General features: G+C 38.2%; 2 protein-coding genes across 4 annotated transcripts in view; both read right to left on the bottom strand.

The window, feature by feature from the left end:
* The window catches only part of cers2a (ceramide synthase 2a), a 30,880-nt gene extending 24,631 nt beyond the window's left edge, over window positions 1-6,249 (bottom strand). For both annotated transcript variants that reach the window (XM_084424194.1, XM_084424193.1), the window contains exon 1: window positions 5,838-6,249. The gene's annotated coding sequence lies outside the window, so the exon portion shown is untranslated. The remainder of the gene's footprint in view (window positions 1-5,837) is intronic.
* Window positions 6,250-7,077: 828 nt separating this feature from the next.
* celf3a (cugbp, Elav-like family member 3a) overlaps window positions 7,078-27,097 on the bottom strand; it is a 60,871-nt gene continuing 40,851 nt past the window's right edge. Inside the window, exons 6-17 of one of the 2 annotated variants that reach the window (XM_084422661.1) lie at window positions 21,644-21,692; window positions 20,909-21,034; window positions 18,011-18,090; window positions 17,651-17,794; window positions 16,263-16,367; window positions 15,473-15,617; window positions 15,213-15,353; window positions 13,932-13,991; window positions 13,179-13,283; window positions 12,756-12,899; window positions 9,677-9,813; window positions 8,090-8,227 (exon numbers count right to left, since the gene is read on the bottom strand). In XM_084422661.1, coding sequence (XP_084278787.1) covers window positions 9,686-9,813; window positions 12,756-12,899; window positions 13,179-13,283; window positions 13,932-13,991; window positions 15,213-15,353; window positions 15,473-15,617; window positions 16,263-16,367; window positions 17,651-17,794; window positions 18,011-18,090; window positions 20,909-21,034; window positions 21,644-21,692 — 1,227 coding nt within the window. In that variant the 3' untranslated portion in view covers window positions 8,090-8,227; window positions 9,677-9,685. Of the gene's footprint in view, window positions 8,228-9,676; window positions 9,814-12,755; window positions 12,900-13,178; window positions 13,284-13,931; window positions 13,992-15,212; window positions 15,354-15,472; window positions 15,618-16,262; window positions 16,368-17,650; window positions 17,795-18,010; window positions 18,091-20,908; window positions 21,035-21,643; window positions 21,693-27,097 lie in introns of both variants that reach the window. The other variant, XM_084422662.1, reaches the window with a different exon arrangement.

The following is a 27,097-nucleotide window of genomic DNA, read 5'->3' as shown; positions in this document are numbered from 1 at the left end:
CCTGGCTGCTGCATATTTGTACTTTTCAGACTCTTCAAATTTTGGTGTGGTAATTAATGATGTTCCGGGTGTGTGTGTCTACGGTTTGCAGTGCGTTTGTTTGTGTTTGTTTCTACTACTCACTGCTCCTATTGTGTGTGCACTTGGGATGGGTTAAATACAGAAGACGAATTCCGAGTATTGGTTACCATGCTTGCCCTTCACCTCAAATTTCCCTTGTGAATATTTTATTTATATTGAATGCATTTTATGTTGCAACGTAGAAGGTGAGTCACATCTGTGAAATTTCAGTGAAATTTTGTGGGCAAAAAGGTCCACTGTACAATGTCAACAGTGTAGCAATTGAATCTGTGAAATTGTGATGTTATCCGCTTAAGTTGTAAGGAATTCTGTTTCCGGGTTCAAGCCTTCTACTCGGTTTCTAGACGTTTATGAGCACCGTTGATTCATATCACACATTTAAGATAAGCTTTTTAATGGTGTACACTCACAGTCTCACGGCATCCCAGACTTCAATATTTTAACGATTCATAAAAGCTGAATAACTGTGATCATCTGAGATTTGCGTATAGAGATAAAGGTTAGGATCGTGATTTTTCAGTAGTATTACAATCGCACTGTGAGTGTACATTAGCACTGTTTGTTGTTTGCTTTAAGCAGCTGATAGAGCTTTTGGACTGGAAATAGTGACGTCAGACTTAACAAAAGAGGATTGAGAGACAATTTTTTAAAGTGGAGTATACTAAAAACATTTGATGAACTTTTAATTAATGTAGTCAAGATGGTTAATGCAATTTGTACATTGGAATATATTGCATTTTGTTGAGATGTCTTATCTTGTATAGCTTATTGTATTTAATGGTTGATTATTCATGTTGCTTATGTATTCATTGTTATTTGGCCTATTACTAGATTTTTTCAAAGTGTATGTATTAAAACGTGTCTATAACTATTCTTATTTTGTATTTGATTCAGTTTGTTTATTACCTTAGAAGTTAATGGTAACTATGGTACCACCAAGAAATACAAAATAAAGAAATAAAACTTTGAACTCATTTCCTGGAGGGACCAAAAGCAGTTTACACAATGCTTCATATAAGAGTTCCTCAGGAAACCTGGGTGGTTCCTCAGGGAACCCCCACTGCTGGGGGGGAAAAGTGAGGAACCCCAAAAGGTTCCTCCAGGATCCTTTCATTTTTACAGTGATCAGAGGAATCATGTAGGAATCACAAAATTTGTTTCAGAATCGTGGCCAAAATCATACAGCGCGTCCCCGGCTTACGTTGCTAGCTTACAACAGGCTTTAGAATCTGGAGCACACCTAATAATGCCTTGAAATACTGTCTATTGAGGCAGCTCACTAGTGTTTGAACAGAGCATGTGTTTAAAGTACAATATTTACACATTACACTGCCAATAAACCTTCACAGAACACAAGTAACACATTAAGAGGACTTAATACAGATTCAATGCTGCCATTCCCTTAGCAAACACTCATGTCATCCCCCCTCAATACTGATAACCCACATTATTCATTCAGAAACTTAATGTGAGCTGATGAGCTATCATTTTAACCACTAAGAAAGTAAACTTTCTGTAAAAGATGAGCTCTCCTGAGAGGGACATGAACACATCCCTGGTACAGATTGGTGAACCATTCACACGGGTCCAAGAAAATATGTGGAGGACTTTTCAATGAAAGCCCCTCCTTTATCCTCGCGCTGCCAGTGACACGGTTTGAGCGGATGGGTCGACAGCTGTACTAAAGCCTGCTCTGTTTCAATGGAATCATTCTGAGAGGTCAGCATGACATCATGGCCGCTGTCATTGGCTGGCAGCGGCTGAAAAGCTGCACTGTCACCTGTGGTAATGAGCACTGCTTGGAGCCGGCCAGGCTTGAGAATGAGACGGATTCTCTCCCTTGCTGTGCCATTCTGTGTGAACGAAGAGCTAAACGCACAGTGGGAACACAGACTGTCAGAATGTTATCTGAGCAAGGCTTGAATATATCAGCAATGTCAAAGTGTCAATAAACTTTGATCGAAGACCTGCACTGTTATGACTGAAAATTCAATCATAGATGACTTCATAATTCAGAATCTTTCCTATTCAATAATATCTTTTTTTGTTGTTGAGCGGCAATCCAAAACACTGTTTATTAGAAATCACCACAGCTACTAATGGATGTTTTCATAAACTCTGGTGAGTTTGAAAGAGCAAAATGTCTCTCAGAGGACTTAATTAATTTCCAAGCATGAAATAAGACATTGGACTTTGAACATGGAGTCTAAAGACTGTCTGGAAAAGTCAGCTTTTGTTTGCACTCACTCTCAGCTTTGAAGAATTGTTTGGTTAGCAAATACCCAAACTATAAAAAGCAGCTGGAGAGCTGTAGTTGCGTTTTTGTTCGTGAATGAATCAGTGACTCATATTTTTGACAACCTGACAGAAAAAAGATAAATGAGCTAGCTTTGCTGTGCTTTGCGTGAAAGAATGCATTTGACGTTTAAAATTGCGATGTAGGGGAAGTAGCAAGAGATCATTTATTCCGTATTGTGACGTATATCCGAAAAAATGTAGACCGGAACTTGGTTCTATGTATCAGTTGTTGATTGGATTCTGAGATGTGTGCGTGAGCTTGCAGGTGCGGGACTTAAACGGACTAAAAATTTGTAGAAAAATGAAACATGCATGGATGAGTTGTTCACAATGAGATTTATAACATGCATTTGGAATTTTCATTTCATGCTGATTTTAGGATGGAATATTCGTCATTAATGAATGATTTCAGTGGATTCAATGACTATTTCATACAAAAGACTCATGTCCAAATATGCCTATACGTCCATATTATACAGATTATACAAAAAGTGGTAGGTCAAATGAGTATTATGTCAATTTATTCAATATTTATAAAATAGTAGGCGCAAAATAAGGATGACCTGAACAAATCTTTTAGTGAACAATTTCATTTAAAACATATCAAAAGACATAGATTTTTCTTTTGCAAACTTAAAAATGAGCAGGGCACAACAAAAATAAAAATATATAATATTTTCAGCAAAACTAAAAAAAAATTGGAACATCTTGTGAACTCAAGTCCTTAAAGGGATACTACACTTTTTTTGGAAATAGGCTCCTTTTACAACTCCCCCAGAGTTAAACAGTTGAGTTTTACCGTTTTCGGATCCATTCAGCCGATCTCCGGGTTTGGCAGTACCACTTTTAGCATAGCTTAGCATAGATCATTGAATCGGACAAGACCATTAGCATCTCTCGCAAAAAAATGATATTTTTCCTATTCAAAACTTGACTCTTCTGTAGTTACATCGTGTACTAAGACCGACGGAAAATGAAAAGTTGCGATTTTCTAGGCTGATATGGCTAGGAACTATACTCTCATTCCCGCGTAATAATCAAGAAACTTTGCTGCCGTACCATGGGTCTAGCAGGCGTAATGATATGACGCAGCGCCTGAAAATAGGTCTAATAGGTTAGACAAACTTAGTCCCGGTCACGTTGGAAGTTACTGAGCTGGGGACTATTTTCAGGCGCTGCGTCATATCATTACGCCTGCTGGACCCATGGTACGGCAGCAAAGTTTCTTGATTATTACACAGGAATGAGAGTATAGTTCCTAGCCATATCAGCCTAGAAAATCGCAACTTTACATTTTCCGTCGGTCTTAGTACACGATGTAACTACAGAAGAGTCAAGTTTTAAATAGGAAAAATATCGAAACTCTTTGGTCATTTTTTCGAGAGAGATGCTAATGGTCTTGTCCGATTCAATGATCTATGCTAAGCTATGCTAAAAGTGGTACCGCCAGACCCGGAGTTCGGCTGAATGGATTCGAAAACGGTAAAACCCAACTGTTTAAAGGGTTAGTTCACCCAAAAATTAAAATTCTGTCAGTAATTACTCACCCTCATGTTGTTCCAACCGCGTAAGACCTTCGTTCATCTTCGGAACACAAATTAAGATATTTTTGATGAAATCTGAGCCATGTTTCACTCCTCCATAGGCTTCCAGTGTGACCGAAACTTGCTGGCCCAGAAAAGTTATTAAAGAGATCGTTAATATAGTCCAAGTGACTCCAGTGGCTCAATCTTAAGTATATCAAGCGACGAGAATACTTTTTGTGCGCAAAAACAAACAAAAATAACGACTTTATTCCACTATTCATTTCCTTCTCTCTGGATGTCTAGTTGGTTTGCGTAGTGTTTTTGCGCAGCGCGTCTGTGTTACACGTCACCACGTAGGCTCACTATTGGCCGACGCCAGTCATGTGTGTGTTGCGTGATGACGTGCAACACAGACGCGCAGCGCAAACACACTACGAGGCCCAGAGAGAAGGAAATGAAAAGTGGAATAAAGTCGTTATTTTTGTTTGTTTTTGCGCACAAAAAGTATTCTCGTCGCATGATAAACTTAATGTAGTGCCACTGTAGTTACTTGGACTATTTTAACGATGTTTTAATAACTATTCTGGGCCAGTGAGTTTCGGTCACACTGGAAGCCTATGGAGGAGTCAAAATTCTGTCAGATTTCATCAAAAATATCTTAATTTGTGTTCCGAAGATGAACGAAAGACTTACATGGTTGGAACAACATGAGGGTGAGTAATTACTGACAGAATTTTCATTTTTGGGTGAACTAACCCTTTAACTCTGGGGGAGTTGTAAAATGAGCCTATTTCCAAAAAAAGTGGAGTATCCCGTCACGTGTATACGACGTCAGGTGCATTCAACTCACTTTAGTCGGAGCAAGACGATGGTGTACCTTCTCTTAACTAAAATACAGCAAGGTTTTTGCTACTTCTAGAAAATTAAGAACAAATAATGTACATCAGGTGTATTTTGCAGTTTAATGGTTTTAATTAATTCATAAAGTCATTGTAACTTTATTGTAAACTTTATCATTACATATTATGTTGTTGTTATATTACAATGCTACTATATTTTGTGCAGTGAATTAGCTTATTTTGTTGTAAATAAAAAAGCCTGACAATGTCACTGCTAAATACCCTATACATATTGTGTAAATATGTTCTCACTGACACGCCCCAACTCGAAAAGAAAATCCAGAGCTTCCCAATCGTAATTACGACTTCGTGGTGGAGGCGTGAACTCGTTAATACGATCTTTTTCGACATGACTTCTCGCACCATTATCCGTTTACTCCACGTATGCCATGACGTCATACATAGGTATGAGAGTCCACTTCAAAGCCCTCGAGGCTCGAGTGCAACACGAGACGACAATCACAAGTTGATACGTTGATGATATCATACAGGAGAGATCAGTTAGCCTTTCATTATAACGGTTTAACATTCAAACCTGCTTGTGGAAAACAGCCGATGACGTTTAGCGTGAAAACATTCGTGTCTAACAAGATTCGCTCCTGATGGTCTGCAAAAGACTATCAAGCTAAAAACTAATCCTCAAATTTGCAATGACTCACAATGCATTATCCGAGCAGCTTTCAAACATGGAACCCGCTACTTAAAACCAGGAAAGAGAAAACATCGTAGGTTTTCCAACTGCATTTCGACGTATTACCACACGAACAAGTTACGACTGATCGTAGTATTGTTATATTCACAACATCACGCGCTACTAAATTTGAGTGTGTAACGTTACTTCCATTGCGCCGTTCCCAGTGTGTAGGCCGTATACATCATCAAACAACTGACTTCAAGAGGCGATCGAGCCAAAACAAAACATTAGGTTAAAATACAACAAACATGAATGTATGAAAATAAATTTAAGAAAACGACAGCCCAACTACAAAGAGCGCCGCGGGATTGAGCATTAACTGCGTATTACGGTACTTACTTTCAGCAGAAGTGCGAAACACACGGATGTGAGCGCGTGAGGAGATGAGATGAGATGGATTTAGGAAAGGTGCATGAAAAGGGGTGTAATCTCGCAGTTATTCAAGGCAATTTGTACAATTGTGATCGTTCTTCATAATCCATAATCCAATCTGTCAGCATAGTTTTCTTAAATCCGCGTAATAAGAAAGGAAGGAAGCCTGGCGTTAAAGCTGACGTTCAAACTCTTCCACTTTTTGGCGTTTTCCCCGCTTCGTTCACCGTTGGTAGCTCGAATTATTAACTTTTCTCTTCACATGTCCGAGTTTGAAGTGTCTAGACGTACTTTTGCCGGGTGTTGTTGAGAGCCGAATCGAGGCAGGCGAATGAAAGACAGAAGAGGAGGGCCAAAAAAAAAAAAAAAAACGAGGAGTGCGAATCTAAATATTGAAGGGCGGGGCAGAAGCTATTTAAGGTGACGTCAAACTGCATGTGAGAAGTGACGTTTTACGGATGACGAAACCTTTGTGGAAGCTCTGTTATTGTCTGTAAATGACAGCTGTAAATTACTAGGGTGATTATTTGTGGGTTTTAATTGAAAAAAATATCATTGAATGGGAAGTACATAATACCTGAAGAACCATAATTGCATCATAACAAGGCATTTCATTTCATGACAATGACACAAAGTCCGTCCAATTTCAGATTTGAATGATATGGATTATAGAGTAGCATAATCTTATTTAAAACATGATGCATTTGTTATATACACCACTCAAAAACAGTAACGGTTTGCTATCAATATTAGTTATGCATTTATTTATTTTTGCAAAAATTACAATAATTGCTTTTTTCCTTGTTGAATATAAAAAGTTAATATTTTTCAGTTTTTATATATATATATAAAAAAAAAAAATCTGTTGTGACTTCTCATGTCTAATCATTGTTTTCAATGTGCATGTCTTTGATTATTAAAACAGCAAATTTAGTTTTGTCCATCTTACAATTGTTGCAATTAGCAGGATAAACAGTAGAGCCTATTCAAATAATTTGTGAGGAATTAAAGTTCATACAGCCACTATATAAATATGCAGTAATGTTGATACACAGCCTTTTCTAAAGCCAATGATATGAAGACTTTAGCATCCATATATAATGAGTGAAAATATGTTCTGCTGCAAGTTGGTAACAATATATATTTTAAAGATCACAAATGCACATACATTTATTCCGGTAATGACACACAGACACAAACCAAAAAATATTGTTTAAAATTTTATTCAAATTTTTTTTTGTAATCGACAGGTTGTGAAACAACAGTTGAAGAAAATAAATATAATAATAATAATAATAATAATGATTGTTCATTAATGGTAAATCTGTAAATAAAATGTCTAAAAATACATGGATTCATCAGAACATGTGCCAATGATCCTCTATCTTCATAAATAATTTAAAAAATGCCCTCCAAGAAATTGATAAATTAATTGCAAAAAAGGATAGAAATCATTTTCCCTAAATAATAATAATAATAATAATATCCCAAATGTTTAAATCTTGACCTTCATTTTAAAAGCATGATATATACAATGAAATACATTTTTTATTCACGTTCGTGAATCTTCTCGAATCATCCACAATTTTTTTTCCATAAAAAGAAAGAAAAAACTAACAAAAAAAAACCAAAACTCTAACTACAGCCTCTCTGTGATAAACTATATTCAGTCATTTTAGGGAGGATTGCAATATAGGACCAGCATCCTATACCACATGTCATTTGTTTCTGTAAGAATTAAAGATGAAGAACTATGTATAACTGGACTCAGATTAGAGACCAAGAGCAAAATCCTTCCAAACTCCCAAAACTTCTCTAGCTACCGTACCAACCCATGATTCTTTGCTCTGATCGCGTGGACCCAGCCCCACCCTCCCAAACTGTTTCGATATGTCTACACATGGTCCCCTGGAATTTCTATATACATGTTTCAGATTGCTGCAGAAAGACTTTAATAGTCCGTAGTTCCTTTGAACCCAGAAGTGAAACTCGTGTAGTACTGACATATTAGCGTTGGTCCCATTTGTGTATGTGTGTGTGCGCGCGCAAGGCGTAGATGTGTGGGTCGAGGGCAGAAAGGTCACGACCCACAAGCACACGGCACAACAGCTTGTGAAGCAGAAGAGTGAGTGGCGTTGCGTTGCTGATTGGTCCTATATCGTATACTGTTAAGGTAGTAAATCATTCTATTTAACCTGCACCTCCTGCGATAAGTCTGTCTTTATTATTATTATTATTAAATGTATATTTTTGTTTAAATAATCTCGGCAGGTCTTATACTGTAGTTTTGCGAAAGTTGTTGGTCCCGTAATTTGCAGCAGAGGAAAAGTGACTCCGTTAGTCCTCTCCTTTCTTCCCTGTGAGAGAGAGAGAGAAAATGAAAACAACAGTTAGGAGCAAGTCACATCGATCCGCGAAAAGAAAAGAAAAAACTCCTACTTGTTTCACAACGTTAGCATTTGGGAAGGTTATCTAATGCTTACCATTCTATACTTCCATGCAACCTATGTTGTGAGTCAGTGAATGGTGTTTTTTTTTTTTTAATGCAAGTGTGTGTTTTTCTGTGTTAGTGTTTAAAGTGGGGAAACATTTCTGGCAGGCAAACAAATTTCCAACATGCACCATAGGAATTCTGGGCTGTATCGTTTTTCAGATGGTGACTTGACTGCGTCTTTTTGAGTGCTCAAACCAATGACCGAATGTAGTTTGACTGTAAAATAACCCAGAATTCCTACAGAGGAATGCTGTTCTTTGGTCGGCACAATGCGTCACTTTTTTCACCAAAACAACCACAGAGTGTCACCTCAAACCTCAGCGTGAGAGGTTTGAGAGGTAGAATGAATGAAGTTCCCTACCTCTTGCTCTCTCGCTCTCACGCACGAATCGTTCGCATCACTCACGCAAGCACGTACACAAGCTCACTCGTTGGCACGAAACAGCATACCCACTAGCACAAACTCTCTTGGAATCAAATACAACCACACTGAGACCCCCCCACCCCCCCACCCCACATTCACAGTAACTATAACACCACCAGACTACATATGGGAGTATTTTGTAGAAGAAGTAGAGTCATGACCAAACAAAACACAGAGGAGACTGATCAAAAACAAAATCCACCCAAAAGTAGCACATTGAGCTGGTTGATTAGAGTTCAATAGGATCAATTTAGTTGGAGTAACTCCATTAGCTAGGAGTTACGTTGAGAGTAAATCACAGATGTAGTGTCAGTTATTGATCAGTATTTATAAAACAAAAAGAGAGAGTCACAACGCACCAAACACAGTCCATAGTCACCACGGTAACCCGCCATGCACTCTCAGCATGGAGGATACATGACAAAGGGCCAAAAAACAAAACTGCTAATGGCAACCATCACAGGCAGGAATATCGCCACAGCAACCAACACAGGCCAATCAACTTACAAACCAACGCTGTGGGAGGAAGGGGGAGCTTTATTGGTTGCTAGGCCACCGTAGCCATAGCGACGTGGTCTCCGCACGAGTTATGATTGGACGGGGCAGCCTTGGTGCGGATGAGGTTGTGTTTGTTTGTTTGATTGTTTTTTGAACAATGACACAGCACAAAAACAATAAATGAAAGTAAAAATTAATTTTGTTCCTTTTCGACTATGGTTTTTAAGATCTAATGCTGATGAGTTATTTAGGTTACAATTCTTTTAATAAATCAATTATAACAGGAAATTCTGGCTAGACTTGTAAGTTTAGAACTGGTCACACATTATAAAGCATAACACTGAGAGATTTAGAGAAGAGGCGCTTGTTATCTTTTCTGGTTTTCCTCACCTGTTCGTCTCAGTATGGGCGGTTGGCGTCTTTAGGCCTCTTGAGCTGAACTTTAAGCCTCTTCATGCCGATCTGAAAGCCGTTCATGGCCTGGATGGCAGCCTGAGCGCTCGCCGGGTTGTCGAAGCTTACGAAACCTGCGACGTGAAGGACGTGACCGGCAAGAAGAAAGAAACAGAAGGTGAAAAAGCTGTCACGAGTCACCGATGAGCTGCTCGCCATTTAAATTGGTGCCAGCATTTAAACAAACTTCTGCTTGCAGCTGTGGAGAGATTTAACAGACAAAGGCCAGGTTTCATATACAGGATTAGGCCTTGGTTCAATTAGGACATTTAAAGTGTAAATTGCAGGTTACATTTTTCACGAAGATAATGCAATGTGTTCATTAAACATAAAGATAAAAACCTCCCACCATTGTTTTTTATACCAAAATGTTGAATATAATATGAAAATTTTGCACTTTTAACATTTATGGTTTTAAGCACTCCCGCTCCCTTCCACTAGATGAGGCGTGACGTCATAAGAGGAACTCACTAGTAGAGTTACCGGCATAATCCATAGTACGCTAGCAAAATGGTAAACCGTTGTGTTTGTGCGGGATGAACAAATTCGTCAAAAACATAAAAAAATGATGGATAAAATAACTTAATTGTAAACATACTTGTGTGTGCTGACTTCAAGGGGACCATGATCCTGCCTGAAATGAGAACAAGCTATTCGCAAAACAAACGGGTTCAGGCACGTCAGATCAGCCGGTCGCAGGTCGAGCTGTTGCACTAAACTCCAAAACGCGTTCACCTCACGGCAGCACATACTCTCCACTGCTGATTCAACTGGGTGGCATAGCCCACACAAACACAGTGATGGGGACATCGATCTCTCTTTTTCTTTTCTGACAATAAACATCGCTAATTAAATCGTGAGAAATTGATAAAGCGTGGATTGGGGAGGGGTATTACATGACGTTTGAGGCGTCGATGAGACTAGCGATTGGTGCCTGTGCAGTGTGTGCATCTCTGATTCGGACTGACGCCATGTAAGTAAATAATGTCTTCAGTCGTTGTCCCTCCTTGCTATTCTACATGACTGCTGTGGTCCATAAAGAATTTGATGGTTTCCCACATCCTCAGTCGTTCTCCAAATAGCCATAATACAGTAAGAATCTAGCAGAGTATGGGTTGCGAGTTCCTCTTATGACGTCATCACCCAGTTAACGTAAAAAACACGCTACCTTTGAAGAAACCCCAATAAATGTTATTTTAACGCATTTTAAGACAGACATAATTACATATAGAGCACTTTAATTTACACATTAATTGGCTGTGGTGGTTAACCTGCAACTTACACTTTAAGTAGCTTTTATAAACGTGCCTTTGAAAAAAACATTACTGGTGTGCATCTTGAGATATTTTAACATATATCAGTACAAGTTGCTTTCAATTAAAACAGCTCAAACGTGCATTTTAGTCTGTGAAACCGGGGGTCAATTAAATAAATAGATTGATAATTAAATGTCACGTTGCAATAAATAAATAAAAGTACAATGAAATGTAAGCATAGATAAATAAATAAGGCGTGAAACACATTTCATTTGTTCCCCACCCTCAAGACTTTGACAATTGTCACGTTTTTCATTTCAAGGCATATCTTATGTCATATTTCAGGTGACTTTTAATGTTACACAAAAACCACAAAACCAGTCACATGGGTCAGTTTTTTGAAATTGAGATTTATACATCATCTGAAAGCTGAATAAATAAACTATCCATTGATGTGTTGATTTGTTAGGATAGGACAATATTTGGCCGAGATACAACTATTTGAAATTCTGGAATCTGAGGGTGCAAAAAAATCTAAACATTGAGTAAATCGCCTTTAAAGTTGTCCATTTATGTTCGCGATTGTGCTGCATTCACTCACAAAAATAAATGGTTTGTATATTAACAGTAGGAAATTCACTAAATATCTTCATGGAACATGATTTTTACTTAATATCCTTATGATTTTTGGCATAAAAGAAAAAGCGATAATTTTGACCCATACAATGTATTGTTAGCTATTGCCGCAAATATACCCGTGCTACTTGTGACTGGTTTTGTGATCCAGGGTCACATATATTACATTATTTTGCGATAAATTCCATTGTCTGCATCATTTTATTTCATGTATTTCGTATACCATGAGGTTTTTCATTTCAGGTGGCATTTAATGTCCTTTTTAAAGGTGGAGGAAGTGATTTCTGAGAATCATCGTTGAACACTTTTGACATCTGAAATCAACCCAAACAAACAAACACCTCCCTTCATTGCTCCGCCCCCAAAATGCACGAACACGCAATGCAAGAGCAGATGTCTTTATCGTAGCAGAAGTGAGGCAAAATAATTCTTAATGGAAAAAATAAAACGAATGACAAGGAAGAACATGTCATGTCATTCAAAATGAACATGCACTACATCAGAGTACATAAAAGCAAGAGTTTGTTGTTATCGCCAGAAGCACAGCAGCTCTAGACAAACAATGACACTCAAAAATGTCCTGTTACTGTAGCTAACATTACAACAACAGCATATCTTGGTTCTGTGAAACAGCAAAACCAATGTTACTCACGTATGGAGCAGAAACAACATAACCTCACGTCCGTTTTCAGGCCTTCTCGCTTCAGTCTCTCCAGCGCTGCAAAGCTTTTCTAATATTAACGTGAGTCCTAAAGCTCTTACCCTTCTTTTTCCAGTGATATTCCTCTGAGCTTTTCTCTTTTGTAATGTCTCTCAGACATCTCTCTTTCTACAGTCTTCAAATCTCACTCTCTTGCTCACTCTCTCTCCTCCCCCCTCATGAGTGGACACGCCCCCTACTGCTCATTGGCTACAAGTGTGTCATGGTGCTCGGTCCGATCCACTTTCAACAGCGTTTCTCAGAAATCACTTATTGCACCTTTAATGTTACATGAAAAAAAGAATAGTATTTCAAAGCAACATTCCATGACATTTAATCATTTAATTGAATTTTTTTACATTTAATTTAGTGTGTTAAATCCCTCCACATATTGCATCTAAATCGCTCTTTGGAAATCACTCACCAAAGCATTTGCTCTGATTGGTGGCGCGGTCAACGAACACCTTGGCTGAGATGACGTTACCGAAGGGCAGAAACATCTGCAGCATCTCCGAGTCGGTGAACTCCTGAGGCAGATGATAAATAAAGATATTGCAGCCTTCTGGTCCTGGAGAGAGTAAACAGAGAGTAGGAATGAGCCAAAAGGAAAGAGGAAATGCAATACATGAGACCACACAGCGGTTACATGTTCTTTTTTTTTTTTATCATAAAAGGAAGTAATCGTGTTGATATCTGGAAGAAACATGGTGCTTTGAATCTTTTGGTGGCACAGCATGAGATTAGGAGAACAAAGATCGAGAAATATGTTTGATTATAGACTTGGGAATAATCAAAACAGGATGTCAGTGGTCATAGTACCCAGTGAAACAGGAAATTACATTGTTACCTTCTCGTTGTTGCAGCTGCTGCGGCTGCTGGGGTTGCTGGGCAACTAAGGTGGGCTGATGTGGAAATGGTTGACCGACCAATCCATAAGCAGCAGGATATGTAGCTGTGGGTGGAGTAATGAGGTCAGACACGAGACCAGGGTAAAGTCATCTTTTCGAGTGCCATTCTGCAGTCTGTATTTGTTATTTTGAGCAGATAAGACCTTGAGAAAGACAAACTGCTTGCCATAAAAATAGCCTAGCCTTAAATTAGCAGTCCTTCATTGTGTCTCAGTAGCAAAAATAACCACTGAGAGTGTTGAAAATCTCGATTCATTTCTGTAAATCAGTTCTTTCGATTATCCACGTCAATAAATTAATTCATTCTACAATTCATTTACGTCTTTATCGTTCACGGAAGTCCACATATAGCAGTAGACATAATTTAAAATGTTTTAGTGAAAATTTAGTATGTAGGTAATTACTGCTGTTTATGAATATTTATTGTTAGATTGGTGTATACACTGTAAATAAAAACATGCAAATGAATAAAAAAAATCTTTTGTTAATTTAGTGAAAACATGAAAAAATTTGGAAAACTGTTTGTTTATTGTAACTACATTAGGTTGTATTTTACATCTTTGCTTTTGATTTTGAATTTTTAACTGGTCTAAGCTGGGGTTTTTTTCTGAAAAAGGGAGTACTATTGTATATTTCACATTCTTCACTGCTTACAAATTTCAGAAGGAGTGTTAGGAGTTGAGAAGCCTCACCCGTGTAGTGTTGCATGCCTGTATACGCCTGCTGGAGAGGATCCAATGCAGGGCTCTGAGCTAAAGGATACACAAATATTGAAAACAAACAGAAGAATAGGATGAGACAATTGGTATAACATACAAATATTTATACATACATCAGTAAGAGCAAAGTGTGAAGTTTGTTAGCAGAACAATAGCAATAGTTCAGCAATTTTATTTATTTTTTTAAATCGCAAACCACACAACATAATGGGAGAAATATCAGAGTGGCTCATCTGTGACCAGGACAGCAAGTCTTTATGGTGTATCGAGAGCTATGGTATTCAGGGTAATGTCGGCATACCACCATGTAGGACTAACCACATCTCAATGCAAGAGGAAGCGGTCTGAAAAGGATGTCCAGGTACTAACTCGGACTGTATCCAAAAAACATAAAACCACAGCTGCCCAACACTCTACAGAATTAAATCTCCTGTTTCCACCAAAACTGTTTGTCGGAAGCTCCAGAGGGTCCAAACTTTGGTCACTCGTGCCAATGCCAAATGTCAGTTTCATTGGTGCCAACAGTGTAAATCTTGGGCTGTGGACAATGTGAAACATGTATTGTTCTCTAATGAGTCCACCTTCACTGTCTTTCCCACATCCGTGGGAGATACGGTGTGGAGAAGCCCCAAAGAGGCTTAACATCCGAACTGTTGTGTAAAGCACAGGGGTGGATCAGTGATGGTTTGGGCTGTAATATCACAGCATTCCCTACTGTGTTTGATGGGCACTTGACAAGGACTACCGAACCATTCTGGAGGACCGTGTGCACCTAATGGTTCAAACATTGGACCCTGAAGGGTGTGCCTTGTATCAGCATAATAATACACCAATAAACACAGCAAGACGTTTGACAGAATGTTTTGATGAACATGAAAGTGAAGTTGAACATCTCTCATGGCCTGTATAGTTACCAAATCTAAATATTTTTAAGGCACTATGGGGTATTTTGAAGGAGCAAGTCAGAAAATGTTTTCCTCCACCAGCATTATATAGTGACCTGGCCAAAATCCCTCTGGCCACTGTGCAGGACTTGTATCTGTCATTCCCAAGACGAACTGATGCTGTATTGGCTGCATAAGGAGGCCCTACACCACACTAATAAAATATTGTGGTCTATATAAAATACATATGATATAAACATTATATATAGTAAAGCATCACAATAAAATATTCATAAAATACTGAGTATTATTATTAAACAATAATACAATATAGCATTATAATTTATAAACACTGGAGGAAGGTCCTCACCCTGATATGGGTGGACACCATTGGTGTAGAGGGCTTCAGTGGCAGACTGGCCATTGGGTGGTGCAGAGACTTGTGGGTAACTGCTGACGATTGGAGGCAGAGCAGGCACAGGTGTGGCAATGGTTGGAGGAGTGTTCGTACCTACAGCAGAACGACCGATCATGAATACCCAAATTCAATCAAATACAAGAACATTTGGAAAGAACTTGAAATGCTAGATGTGAAGGACTGTATTGATGTTGTAGCAGACTTTCATGTACCTGAGGAGGGTGTGATTGAAGCGATGGGTGTGGCTATGATGCTGCTGGGATTGAGAGCAGCCAACTGTTGCATCTGCACCGCGGCAACCGTCGCCACAGGAGACAGATATGCGGACTGAGCCACCAAGGCCTGCTGTTGGACGAGCTGGTTAGGACAACAACGACAACAACAAAAAAAAGTGAATCCAGGACTATGACATATAAAACCTTTAGCAGAGTCCTCTGCAGGGGTTGTACTGGCGTTATTAGGTCAAAGCCATTTCAATGAAAACTTCCTGTGTGTAGAACAGAAAGTAATTATTGAAGTATTTTTGGTTCCAAACCTAATACAACCTCCAGTTATCGCTCTAATCCCAAATGAATCCATCCCAATGTGTTTTCTGTCAACTAAACCCTGGTACATACAATGACCCAAAAAATATTTAGCACTTAAGCCACGTTTTATGTTTGAAAGTCATTGCATTAGACAACAAGATTTCAAATCAAACAGAATTTAGTTTAAAGACAGATACTGTTCAAAAAGTTGTTAGATTTTAAACACATAAATACACTGACAAAAATATTTAATTCCTCAATGGACATTAAGCTGTTGGTATGAATCTTATTTATGTAAGGCTGGAATACACTACTCGTATTTTAAAATATAAACAGATTTTAAAACACTAGGCATCATACACTTGGTTACAGAGAACATCTGGGCATCATACACTAAAAGACTACCAAACTTTCAAATTGTTTCAAACACGACAAACTCACAAAGAAACATGCATAGATATATAAATATAGATGCCTCATTAGTGGCTGTTTCTATGGGCCGCCATAGGTTAGACGTCTGCCATATTGGAACGGTCAAAACACCGGTCCGTGAATATTCGAGAGCAAGTTGACTGTGCGTCTGCAACCGTAGTTAGACACATGTGTGAACATCTAGATTTGCAATAGACTTCAGCAGATAATTTAGCTAAACTAACACAATACAAAAAGACAAAGCTTCAGCTAACACAACATTAAAATGATACCATAGTATAAAAACCTGTAATATTGAGTTAATGCATATAAACACATACCAACACATTCTCACCTGTGAACGATTTAAATCGGTGGCCATTTAAATCGCGGTGGTTTCACAACCAGAAGCTGCGCAATATACTGAGTTTCATTTGTTATGCTTGTTCTGTTAATTTACTTTTGTTTTGTTATTGTAGTTGTATTGTATTTTATTGCAACACTGGTAGATAGAGGCCAGCTTCGGTTTCAGAAGCGACGTGTCATCGCCACGAGTTCATCCGTCAAATCTTTATTAACTGACAGCAGTGTTTATATCTCGTGTAAAATGGAGCGCACAACACTGACGGGAGCAACTCTGGTGGAGAACAGTGACTGGATCTAAAACACTCATATCTCAGTTACTGTAAGTTACCAAAACCACACATGAAGTCTCACATGAGTGGCTCTCTCGCACTGAATGAAGTAACGGACAACTAATTGTCCAGTCCGATACTGTTCACACACAGCGCGTGTTTTCAGAGAATGCGGGAATCCTGAATATTTACGGGTGTGAGTTGGGTTATATAATTCAGTTGTCACTCCCATAATTAACTGAACTGTGTGTGAACCCGTGTTAAGGACTCAAACACAGGACTGGTAACTGTATTCTGCTGCTGTGTGAACGTGTCCATACACTACGATATGTGTTCTAAAATCGCCTCAAAACACCAAGCGTGTTTTAATATCCTCCGGGTGGATGGAATCACAGTCTGAAGCTTTCACAGTCTGAGTTTGTGCCCACAATGCAATTTTATGTGAAATCTGTCAACTCCGACTGCCCAAAATCTGCAGACTGGCGCAGACTTTCGGCAACTATTGTCGGCTCATCTAGACTGTAAATCAGGGCAAAATTCTGAGCAAAAGTCATGTAGTGTATTCCAACCTTCATATGCACTACTGTTCAAAGGTTTGGGTAAGTAAAAAAAATGTTTCTCAAGTCTCTTATGCTCACCAAGGCTACATTTATTTGATCTAAAATGAAGTTTTGATATATTTTAAAATATAATTTATTCCAGTGATGGCAAAGCTGAATTTTTAGCATCCATTACTCCAGTCTTCAGTGTCACATGATCCTTCAGAAATCATTCTAATATGCTGATTTGCTGCTCAAGAGATGGTGTTAGTGCTTACTGCCTGTGTGTATGCGTTGTAGGCGCCCAGGTGTAGGCTCATGGGACTAATGACACCCAGCTGGGAGGCCACTTGCTGCATACGCCTGATTCCTCTCTCCTTCTCTGTGTCTGCAAACTTTACCACCAGACTAGAAGATGCACCCTGAGGGGATAAAGAAAATTCTCATTCTCAAACAACATCAAATAGAAGAAACTAAGAAGTCCTGAGGTGAAATATGCAGTGGGTGATATTAAAACAAAACACAAAGACTCTGTAGGGAGTGAGTGAGTATATGAACAATGGCATACTGTGTTGTGTTATGCTTGTAGGTGTGATAGTGGGAGGAATCCTGAATGTGACTGTGAACGAAACACTAACCGGGAGAGTGCGGCTGCCGTGTAGAGCGCTAATGGCCGCCTGTGCTTCTGCATTACTCTGATATTTTACAAATGCACAACCTGCAACACACAACACATCATTAGACAAAGCCGACAAATACATCAGGCTGACATTTTCAACAAAAAAAACATTTTCATGACAAGTCATCAAGTGGGAGTATTTTAACATCCAATTAAACAAATGAAATCAAATACAATAAGTTGAGATTGGTACAAATGCCCACATTATTTCCCAAAGCCTACATCCGTACATGTGGAAGAGCATAAGTGAATCTGTTAATGATTTATTACAGCAGGTGCATCTGTTCCATTCACACTCACACGTAATTACCCAGAGCACACACATCCATCACTTTATAAATCACAGCCTGTGTCGATTGGACTATCATTCATTAGCCAACATATGCGTGGATGACCGAACACTCACGGCTCCAAACCTACTAGTTTTATATTAGGGATAGGCATTAGGAGTGGCATTTACAGACATTCTAAACTCTAATGGAGTTAGAAAAATCTCGACAAGACCCACTCATTGTCGTAATCATACTTTAGATCTAATATTGTCACATGGAATCGATGTTGATGGCGTTGAAATTCTGCAGCAGACCTATGACATCTCAGATCATTATCTAGTCTCCTGTATGCTCCATTTAGACAAGGCTGCAAGACAAACTCCCTGTTACAAATATGGTAGAATTATCACTTCTACCATAAAACATTGCTTTATAAATAATCTTCCCGTTCGGTTTCTACTCCTCGGCATACCAGATAGCTTAGAATAACTCGATGTTGCAACAGAAACTATTGGCACACTTTTTTTCAGCACTTTAGACATGGTTGCTCCTTTGGACATAAAGAAGATTAAAGAACATAGTCCGACTCCATGGTATAACGAGCACACTCGGGCCCTCAAGAAAGCAGCCCGAAAAATGGAACTCAGCTGGAAGAAAACAAAACTAGAGGTATTTCGCATTTCGTGGAAGGAAAGTGTTATTGCATACAGAGAGGCCTTAAAACAGCTAGATCTGCTTACTTTTTGACTCTCTTAGCAAAGAACAAACTCAACCATAGGTATTTATTTGATACAGAGATTCTAATTACTGGAACAAAAACCTCTGCACGTAATAACATAGAAAACTGTCTAACACTTGATGGCTGCTCTGTAAAGTCTTCGTCATCAGTTAGGAACCTGTGTGTGCTCTATGATACAAATCTTTTATTTGAAAGCCACATTTCTAGCAACTGTAAAACCACATTTTTCTATATTAAAAATATATCAAAATTACAACATATGCTCTCAATGACAACATGAGCAAGTGCGGAACAGTTAGTTCATGCATTTCATGACCTCAAGGCTAGATTATTGTAATGCTCTACTGGGTGGCTGCCCTGCACGCTTAATAAACAAACTCCAGCTGGTCCAAAATGCAGCAACTAGAGTTCTTACTAGAACCAGGACTATGACAGTATTAGCCCGGTTCTATCAACAATGCATTGGCTCCCTATTATAAATACATTGCATACATTTTAAAATCTTGCTAATTACTTACAAAGAACTAAATGGTCTAGCTTCTCAGTACTTGAGCGAGCTATTAACGCATTATAGTTCTTTCCATCTATCGCGATCTCAAAATTCTGGCCAGCTGATAATACCTAGAATATCAAAATCAACTGCAGGGAGTAGATACTTTTCCTATTTAGCACCCAAACTCTGGAATAGCCTTCCTAGCCTTGTTCGTGTACACTCTGTCAGTTTAAATATAGACTAAAAACACATCTCTTTAACCTGGCATACACATAACACATTAGTCAAATTAGTTAAATGATAGGCTGCATACTGGGAACACTTCCTACAACACCCGATGTACTTGTTACATCGTAAGAAGAATGTCGTCTACAGTAATATTAGTCTGTCTGTCTCATCCTTATCCCGAGGTTACCGTAGTCAGCCGGATCCGGTCCATATCCAGATCAGATGGTGGACCTGCACCTAGACACGACCACAACGCAGCCCTGAACGTCAGCAGAGATCCTGTCAACTAGACAATCCCCTGTGAAGGCATGGTCGACATGACAGCCATCGGCACAGATCGTCAGCAGAGACCACAAGAACCAGACAGGTCCTCCGCACAGACCCTATGGCCAGCTTTGGCTCCATACCAGCGTGATGAATCGATCTTCAAGCAAAAGGAACTGGATGAATTTTTGAATGCCACTGATTCCGATCTGAATTCTGACTTGTTGTGATGCAGCCTGAATCATAATCACACCATGTTCGTTCATTGGCCAGAGGAGAACTGCCCCCCTGATTGAGCCTGGTTTCTCCCACTGTATTTTTCTCCATTCAGTCACCTGATGGAATTTGAGTTCCTTGCCACTTTCGCCTCTGGCTTGCTTAGTTGGGGACACTTAATATTCAACAATATTATTGAACTGACTGTACTGACTGATGCTGTTGTATGAGAACTGAACTGAGCTGGACGATGACGTTATTTTTTGCAGAACTGCTTTAATTAAATAATTGCTGATCTTTACAACAGAACTGAATCAAAACTGAACTGACTTCAGCTGAACAACAGCCAAAATGCATAATTTTCCAGTTATCCCTGTAAAGCTGCTTTGAAACAATCTGTACTGTATAAAGTGCTATATAAATAAAGGTGACTTAAATTGACTTGTATTACTACAATGCTGGTACAGACGTGCTTTATTGTCTGCAATCTTACCGAAAGAGCCTTCAAGTCGAAGACTAATAATTAATAAATAAAAGGTTTATAAATATTTGTCCGAATTTAAGCCTTATGAATGATACACCTGGTTAACCCTATTCCTTGCAGAAGAAGGATGAAGTGCATGTATTTGAATGTGGTTTGCACACCTTTGCTGGCTCCGTCAGGCCCTCTGAGTACCGTGCACTCCTCTATACTCCCGAAAGGCTCAAACATTTTTCTGACATCGGTGTCTGACAGCTGTTTCCCCAACATCCCCACAAACAGCTTCCTGTCTACATACAGAAAGACAGATCATGATAAGTATACATATACTAGACAAATGGCTGTGTAAGATCATGTATCATTTTAAAGTGGTAATAACCATCAAATGATCTCAGGCAATATTTGCCACTCGATGCTAGTGAGTTTCATGTTGCGATAACTTTATTGGCCACTAGAGGGCCCTAGAGGACTGTCACTTGCTGACCAACACAATGGAACTAGCTCATGTTTTCTGTGTGCATTAATGCAGGATTAAAATGAAAGAACCATTTGCATTGTAATTTGGATTGCGTTGACATTTACATCCAATAAGAGATTATTAAATCAGTCTGTACTCATTCCACATCCATTTAATGAGATTAAAATGTTCTTTATTTCTTTAAAGTTCTTTATTTATTAATACATTTTGTTGTGTGTCTACTTAGATATACTTTGAAGACAAAACTATCCCCATAAGTTAAATAGATAGATAGATAGATAGTTTTTTGAGTTTTCTGTGATGGCTAGGTTTAGGGGTAGGGGATCAAATATTCAGTTTGTACAGTATAAAAATCATGTCTATGTAAAATCCCCATAAAATATGAAAACCCAACGTGTGTGTGTGTGTGTGTGTGTTTTACCTCCTCGGCCCTCACTGTCCGCTGGCTTCACTTGAATGGGGCGGTTCATCTGAAACACAGAGCACATGATCACATGATCAACTGTACTTCCTAATCCAGCTCTTTCATTTGTGTTTGTGTGTGTATTTATTGCAGAATGCCGGCTGAATGTATGTGCGTGATGTAGATCTCAGGACCTGTCCATCTGCCTCAATATTCCAGAGTTAAAAGAAAAATCTCCTCACTGGCCCTGCTTCTGTTGTGTTTGTGTCCCTTTATCTCTGCTCTCTCCATGTAGCCTTTGTACTTGTTTGCCTCCATTTGAGGCCTAATCGCCATCTCTCACGTCCACATTTATCTCTCATCAAGAATCCGTTTTATGCTTTTTCTCTCTCCATCACACCTAATCCTGCCCCTCTCTCTCTATTTTTCTCAGGCACCAGGAAAAGCACACACCCACGCGGGATTGGGGAAGTGATGGGATTAAGCACGCTCGCTGGCTAATCTGGATTACAGACGCACGGCAGATTAAAACGGTGAGAGATTCTGTGCTTCTGAAACAGAAGAGAGAAAGAGGCACCAGGGGAACAAGGGAGGGATGGTCATATGAGAGGAAAAAAACATGAAAACAGAATGAGGGGGAGAGAGAGAGAGAGAGAGAGAGAGGAAATTAAAATGGAAAGGGAAAAAATATTGTATATATATATATATATATAACCAAATTTAACCAAGGTTAGGTGGTTATATATACCAAGGTTATGTACAGTGCTATGCATAAGTTTAGACACCCATGGTAAAGTTGACTAAAAAGAGGAATAAAAAATCTTCTTTTGGAAATTGAACTTAATGCCTTAATTAAAAAAATTAGGAAAAATCCAACCTTTAAGGACACCAATTTTCTTTGTGAATGAATAATGTATCGTAAATAAATAAATGTTCTTCCTTAAAATACAGGGTGCATAAGTTTGGACACCCCTATGTTAAATTCCCATAGAGGCAGGCAGATTTTTATTTTTAAGTATTTTTAAGTATTTTTTGTTTAGGATACTATGCATCCTGATAAAGTTCCCTTGGCCTTTGGAATTAAAATAGCCCCACATCATCACATAGCCTTCACCATACCTAGAGATTGGCATGGGGTACTTTCCATAAGATCATCTCTCAATGCAAATCAAACTAGCTTTTAGGCTAACTGAAATAAAACCATGCCAATCTCTAGGTATGGTGAAGGTTATGTGATGATGTGGGGCTATTTTAATTCCAAAGGCCAAGGGAACTTTATCAGGATGCATAGTATCCTAAACAAAAAATAAAATAAAAATACTTAAAAATAAAAATCTGCCTGCCTCTATGGGAATTTAACATAGGGGTGTCCAAACTTATGCACCCTGTATTTTAAGGAAGAACATTTATTTATTTACGATACATTATTCATTCACAAAGAAAATTGGTGTCCTTAAAGGTTGGATTTTTCCTAATTTTTTAAATTAAGGCATTAAGTTCAATTTCCAAAAGAAGATTTTTTTATTCCTCTTTTTAGTCAACTTTACCATGGGTGTCTAAACTTATGCATAGCACTGTATATGTATATATATATATATATATATATATATATATATATATATATATATATATATATATATATATATATATATATACATACACACACACACATACATACATACATACATATACAAAACCTTGGTATATATAACCACCTAACCTTGGTTAAATTTGGTTATATATACACAATATTATATATATATATATAGTAAAGACATTTACATTATGTTACAAAAGCTTTCTAATTTAAATTAATGCTGATCTTTAGAACTTTTCTATTCGGCTGCTGAAAATTCAGCTTTGCTATCACAGGAGTTAGCTATATTTTAAAACGTACATAAATTGGAAAACAGTCATTTCAAATTGTAAGAATATTTCACAATATTACTGTTTTCACAACTTTTGATCCAATAAATGCAATCATGGTGAGCATAAGAGACTTTTAAAAACATGAAAAAAAATCTTTCAGACTCCAAACTTTTGAACAGTAGTATACGTTTAAATAAAATGACAGTATAACCACAATTTGCTACAATACTGAAATGTGACAACACCTTATTAGTGGGTTATAAACCTATTACGTCCATATTATTCTCTAAAAACAACCATTAAATGACTGTTAGGACTAAATTCTATTTTACAGCAAAATGAATGGAAAATATAAATGAGCATGAACAGTAGATAGTATTAGTATTGTAATTCAAATGACATTTGCAATTATACATGGAATTGTTCAATCACTTCAGCCCTAATTTAAATAAATATAATTAGTAAAAGGAGTGGATGAGAGGCAAGGAGAGACGCTCTGAGCTAAATTACCCGAATCAACATAAAAGCGTTAATTATGCAGCAGGTGACATTTCGCCCCAATTCAGATCGCTTGGTTTTATCCGACCAGCCGCGATCGCTCATTTGGGGTCCGTATTGATCAGGCATTTGCTTGCAATCACTCTCTCTCACGCACACACACACACAGGGCCATATAAACCATACATAATGACTTTCACTATTTCACAGCACGCCAAAAATATATTACACGACTCGCGGAGAAGGGCGCAAACAGAAGGGCATTTATCAGGATGACTAATGAAGCAGGTCTCATTGATTGTTGCAGTAATGTAAAGCACTGTAAAGATCCCCAACACCCACTATACGTCTGTTCTGGATCAGTTCTTTTGCTTTCCTAGTGTAACTCCCTCTGGTGATTACTAATCTGATCTCAGTGTAAGAGCTTGTTTTGCAGCGCTTAAATCTGATTTGCCCAAATTGCTTTGTTTATCTTCAGAAAACACTGGCATACAGAGGAAAAATAACTTTTGAGGGTGTTTTATCATTGTGTTGGGGGCAGCTGCTCCCAATTTAGTTCATAAACAAGGTTATTTAATGGTTCTTCCATCACTTTCAGCCAAGAACTTTTTTCTTGAATTCCCTACTTAAATTCATGAGTTCACGTACATTCACACGAGGAGCCATGTTGTGTGGCACAAGATTCAACGTCCATCGCCGGAAACAATGGTGTTAGTGTGCCATATCTGAACAATACCTTTCAAAAGTTTGATGTCAGAGATAGTTTTTTTTTAAAGAAATGAATACTTTTATTCAGCATATTAATCAAAAGTGACAGTAAAGGCATTTATAATGTTACAAAAGATTGTGGTGTTCTTTAAAACTTTCCTGAAAAAAAAAATCATGATTTCCACAAAAATGAGCGCAACTGTTTTCTACATTGATAATAAGAAGAAATGTTTCTTGAGCAGCAAATAAGCATATTAGAATGATTTCTGAAGGATCATGAGACTGGAGTAATGATGCTGAAAATTCACAGGAATAAATTACATTTAAAATATATTCAAGTAGAAAATGGTTATTTTAAATGATATTTCACAATATAACTGTATTTATGATCAAATAATTGCAGCCTTGGGTAAGCATAAGCTTGCAATCACTGATTGCAAGCTTATTTAAAAAAAAAAAAAAACATTCTTTTGAACGGTAGCGTGTAAGAGCGAAAATGAAATTTGAAAACTGCAGTGGATATAGACCTTATGTGCCAGAGGAACAAGCATGCAGCCATCTTTAGAATTTTGCGGTTTTGCATTAGCTCCGTCTATGGCATCGCTGTCGAAAAAGTAATTAGCTGGTGAAATGGATTTACTTATTGCAGAGTTAATGAAAGTTATCATGAGCATTGTAATGTTTGAAGCGGATGTCATAACAAATGTCAGCAGACCGGGGAGATTTTAAAACGAGCGGTTCGTTCATAAGACCTTTGAAGATCTTTGAAAGTTTAGTATTGATCAATCAAAAGAGGAAAAGTGAAGACCTCCTGGGTTCTTTGGAGAGGTTATCGTAAGTCCTCGTATGACGTTAGGCAGACGTTTTTGACCTTTATTTTCAAGAGTGTATAACACACGTCAGGTAGCTGGCCAACTGTTGACTGCGTGATCACTTTGAAATGGTCAGCAAAATGGATTAGGTTAATGACTGTGCCATTTTGGATTCATTTTCGGAAAGGAGCCAACTCACATCAAGGTTGAGGCAAGGGAACAGCTCACTCATTTAACATGCATGAATCAACAGGAAGATGGCACATCAAACCAAAACATTACTGAAAAGCATCATTTCTGTACAGGCTACAGATGCGCTGTGATGTACGAGAAAATCCTTTATGAGCTTTATTCACATCTTTCCTTGCACTGTGATGAGTCACTGAGCTTCAAGGATTACTAAAAGGAAAAGCAGAGAGAGTGGCAGAGAACAAAAAGGAAAGGGTGAGGAGAAAGGGTACAAAAGGACGAGAGAGACAAGAAATAGTGGGAGAGAGAGACAGAGAGAGAGAGAGTCGTGGCACTGCCACTTCAGGTCGGCACGGCAACCAACCCTCTGTCACCATGACAACGGCGAGACGAGCTACCCAGCAGGTAAACAAGGTTGCCCCGGACGACGAGGGGAGGGGAAGGTAGTGATGGGAAAAAAAGAACAGAGAAAGAGAGAGAGAGAAAAAAAATATAGGGCGATCAAAATGGATGAAAAGTGAGTCTTTGCAAATTTATTTATGAGAAAGGAAAATAGAGAGAGACAGAGATAGACAGATAAAAGTAGCATGTGTAACTGCTATGGTTGCCAAAGCAACAGAGGCAGTGAAGACTCTCCATCATCGGGACGAGAGAAACCTGTTGGCTTCCACAAACGCTGCTCGACAAAGAAAACTAATATAACCACACTAATAATTACAGATGATTAACATTCTACAGTTGCTTTTACATTCATTAAATCTACTCTGCTATATACAATACCATTCAAATGTTTAGGGCCAGTCTATAATATTTTTAAAAACAGTTAAATATTTAAATGCAAAAATAAAAACAGTAATATTGTGAAATATTACAATTGCACATAACAGTTTTCTATTGTAATATACATGAAAATGTCATTTATTCCTGTGATGCAAAGAAGAATTTATAACATCATTAATCCAGTGTTCACTGTCACATGATCCTTCAGAAATCATTCTGATATGCTGATTTGCTGCTCAAGAAACATAATCAACTTATTATTATCAATATTGAAAGCTGTTGTGATAATTAAGATTTTTGTGGAAACAGTGATGCATTTTTTTTTAGGTTTCTATGATGAATTTGAAATAAAATGTAACAATGCAAACGTCTTTACTGTCATTTAAAAAATAAATGGTGATGCCACTAAGCATTCATAATAGCCCTTCAGGTTTTACCCCCCCCCCCCCTCCCTCATGTAATATCCTTCCGTACATGCCATTAGAAGCACAGGTCATAACTCCTGCTTGGTTCATCTGCCAGCATAAAAAACTCAGCGCACACACACACTTAATCTGCGCCTTGATCTGAGGCCAGGGATTTCACTGGGATTATGGGATATTAAATCCATAGATTA

Source organism: Rutilus rutilus, assembly GCF_951802725.1.
Source record: "Rutilus rutilus genome assembly, chromosome: 11".
Taxonomy (NCBI): domain Eukaryota; kingdom Metazoa; phylum Chordata; class Actinopteri; order Cypriniformes; family Leuciscidae; genus Rutilus; species Rutilus rutilus.
Note: the sequence above shows the minus strand (reverse complement) of the source record. Positions and strands in the feature narration are given on the sequence as shown.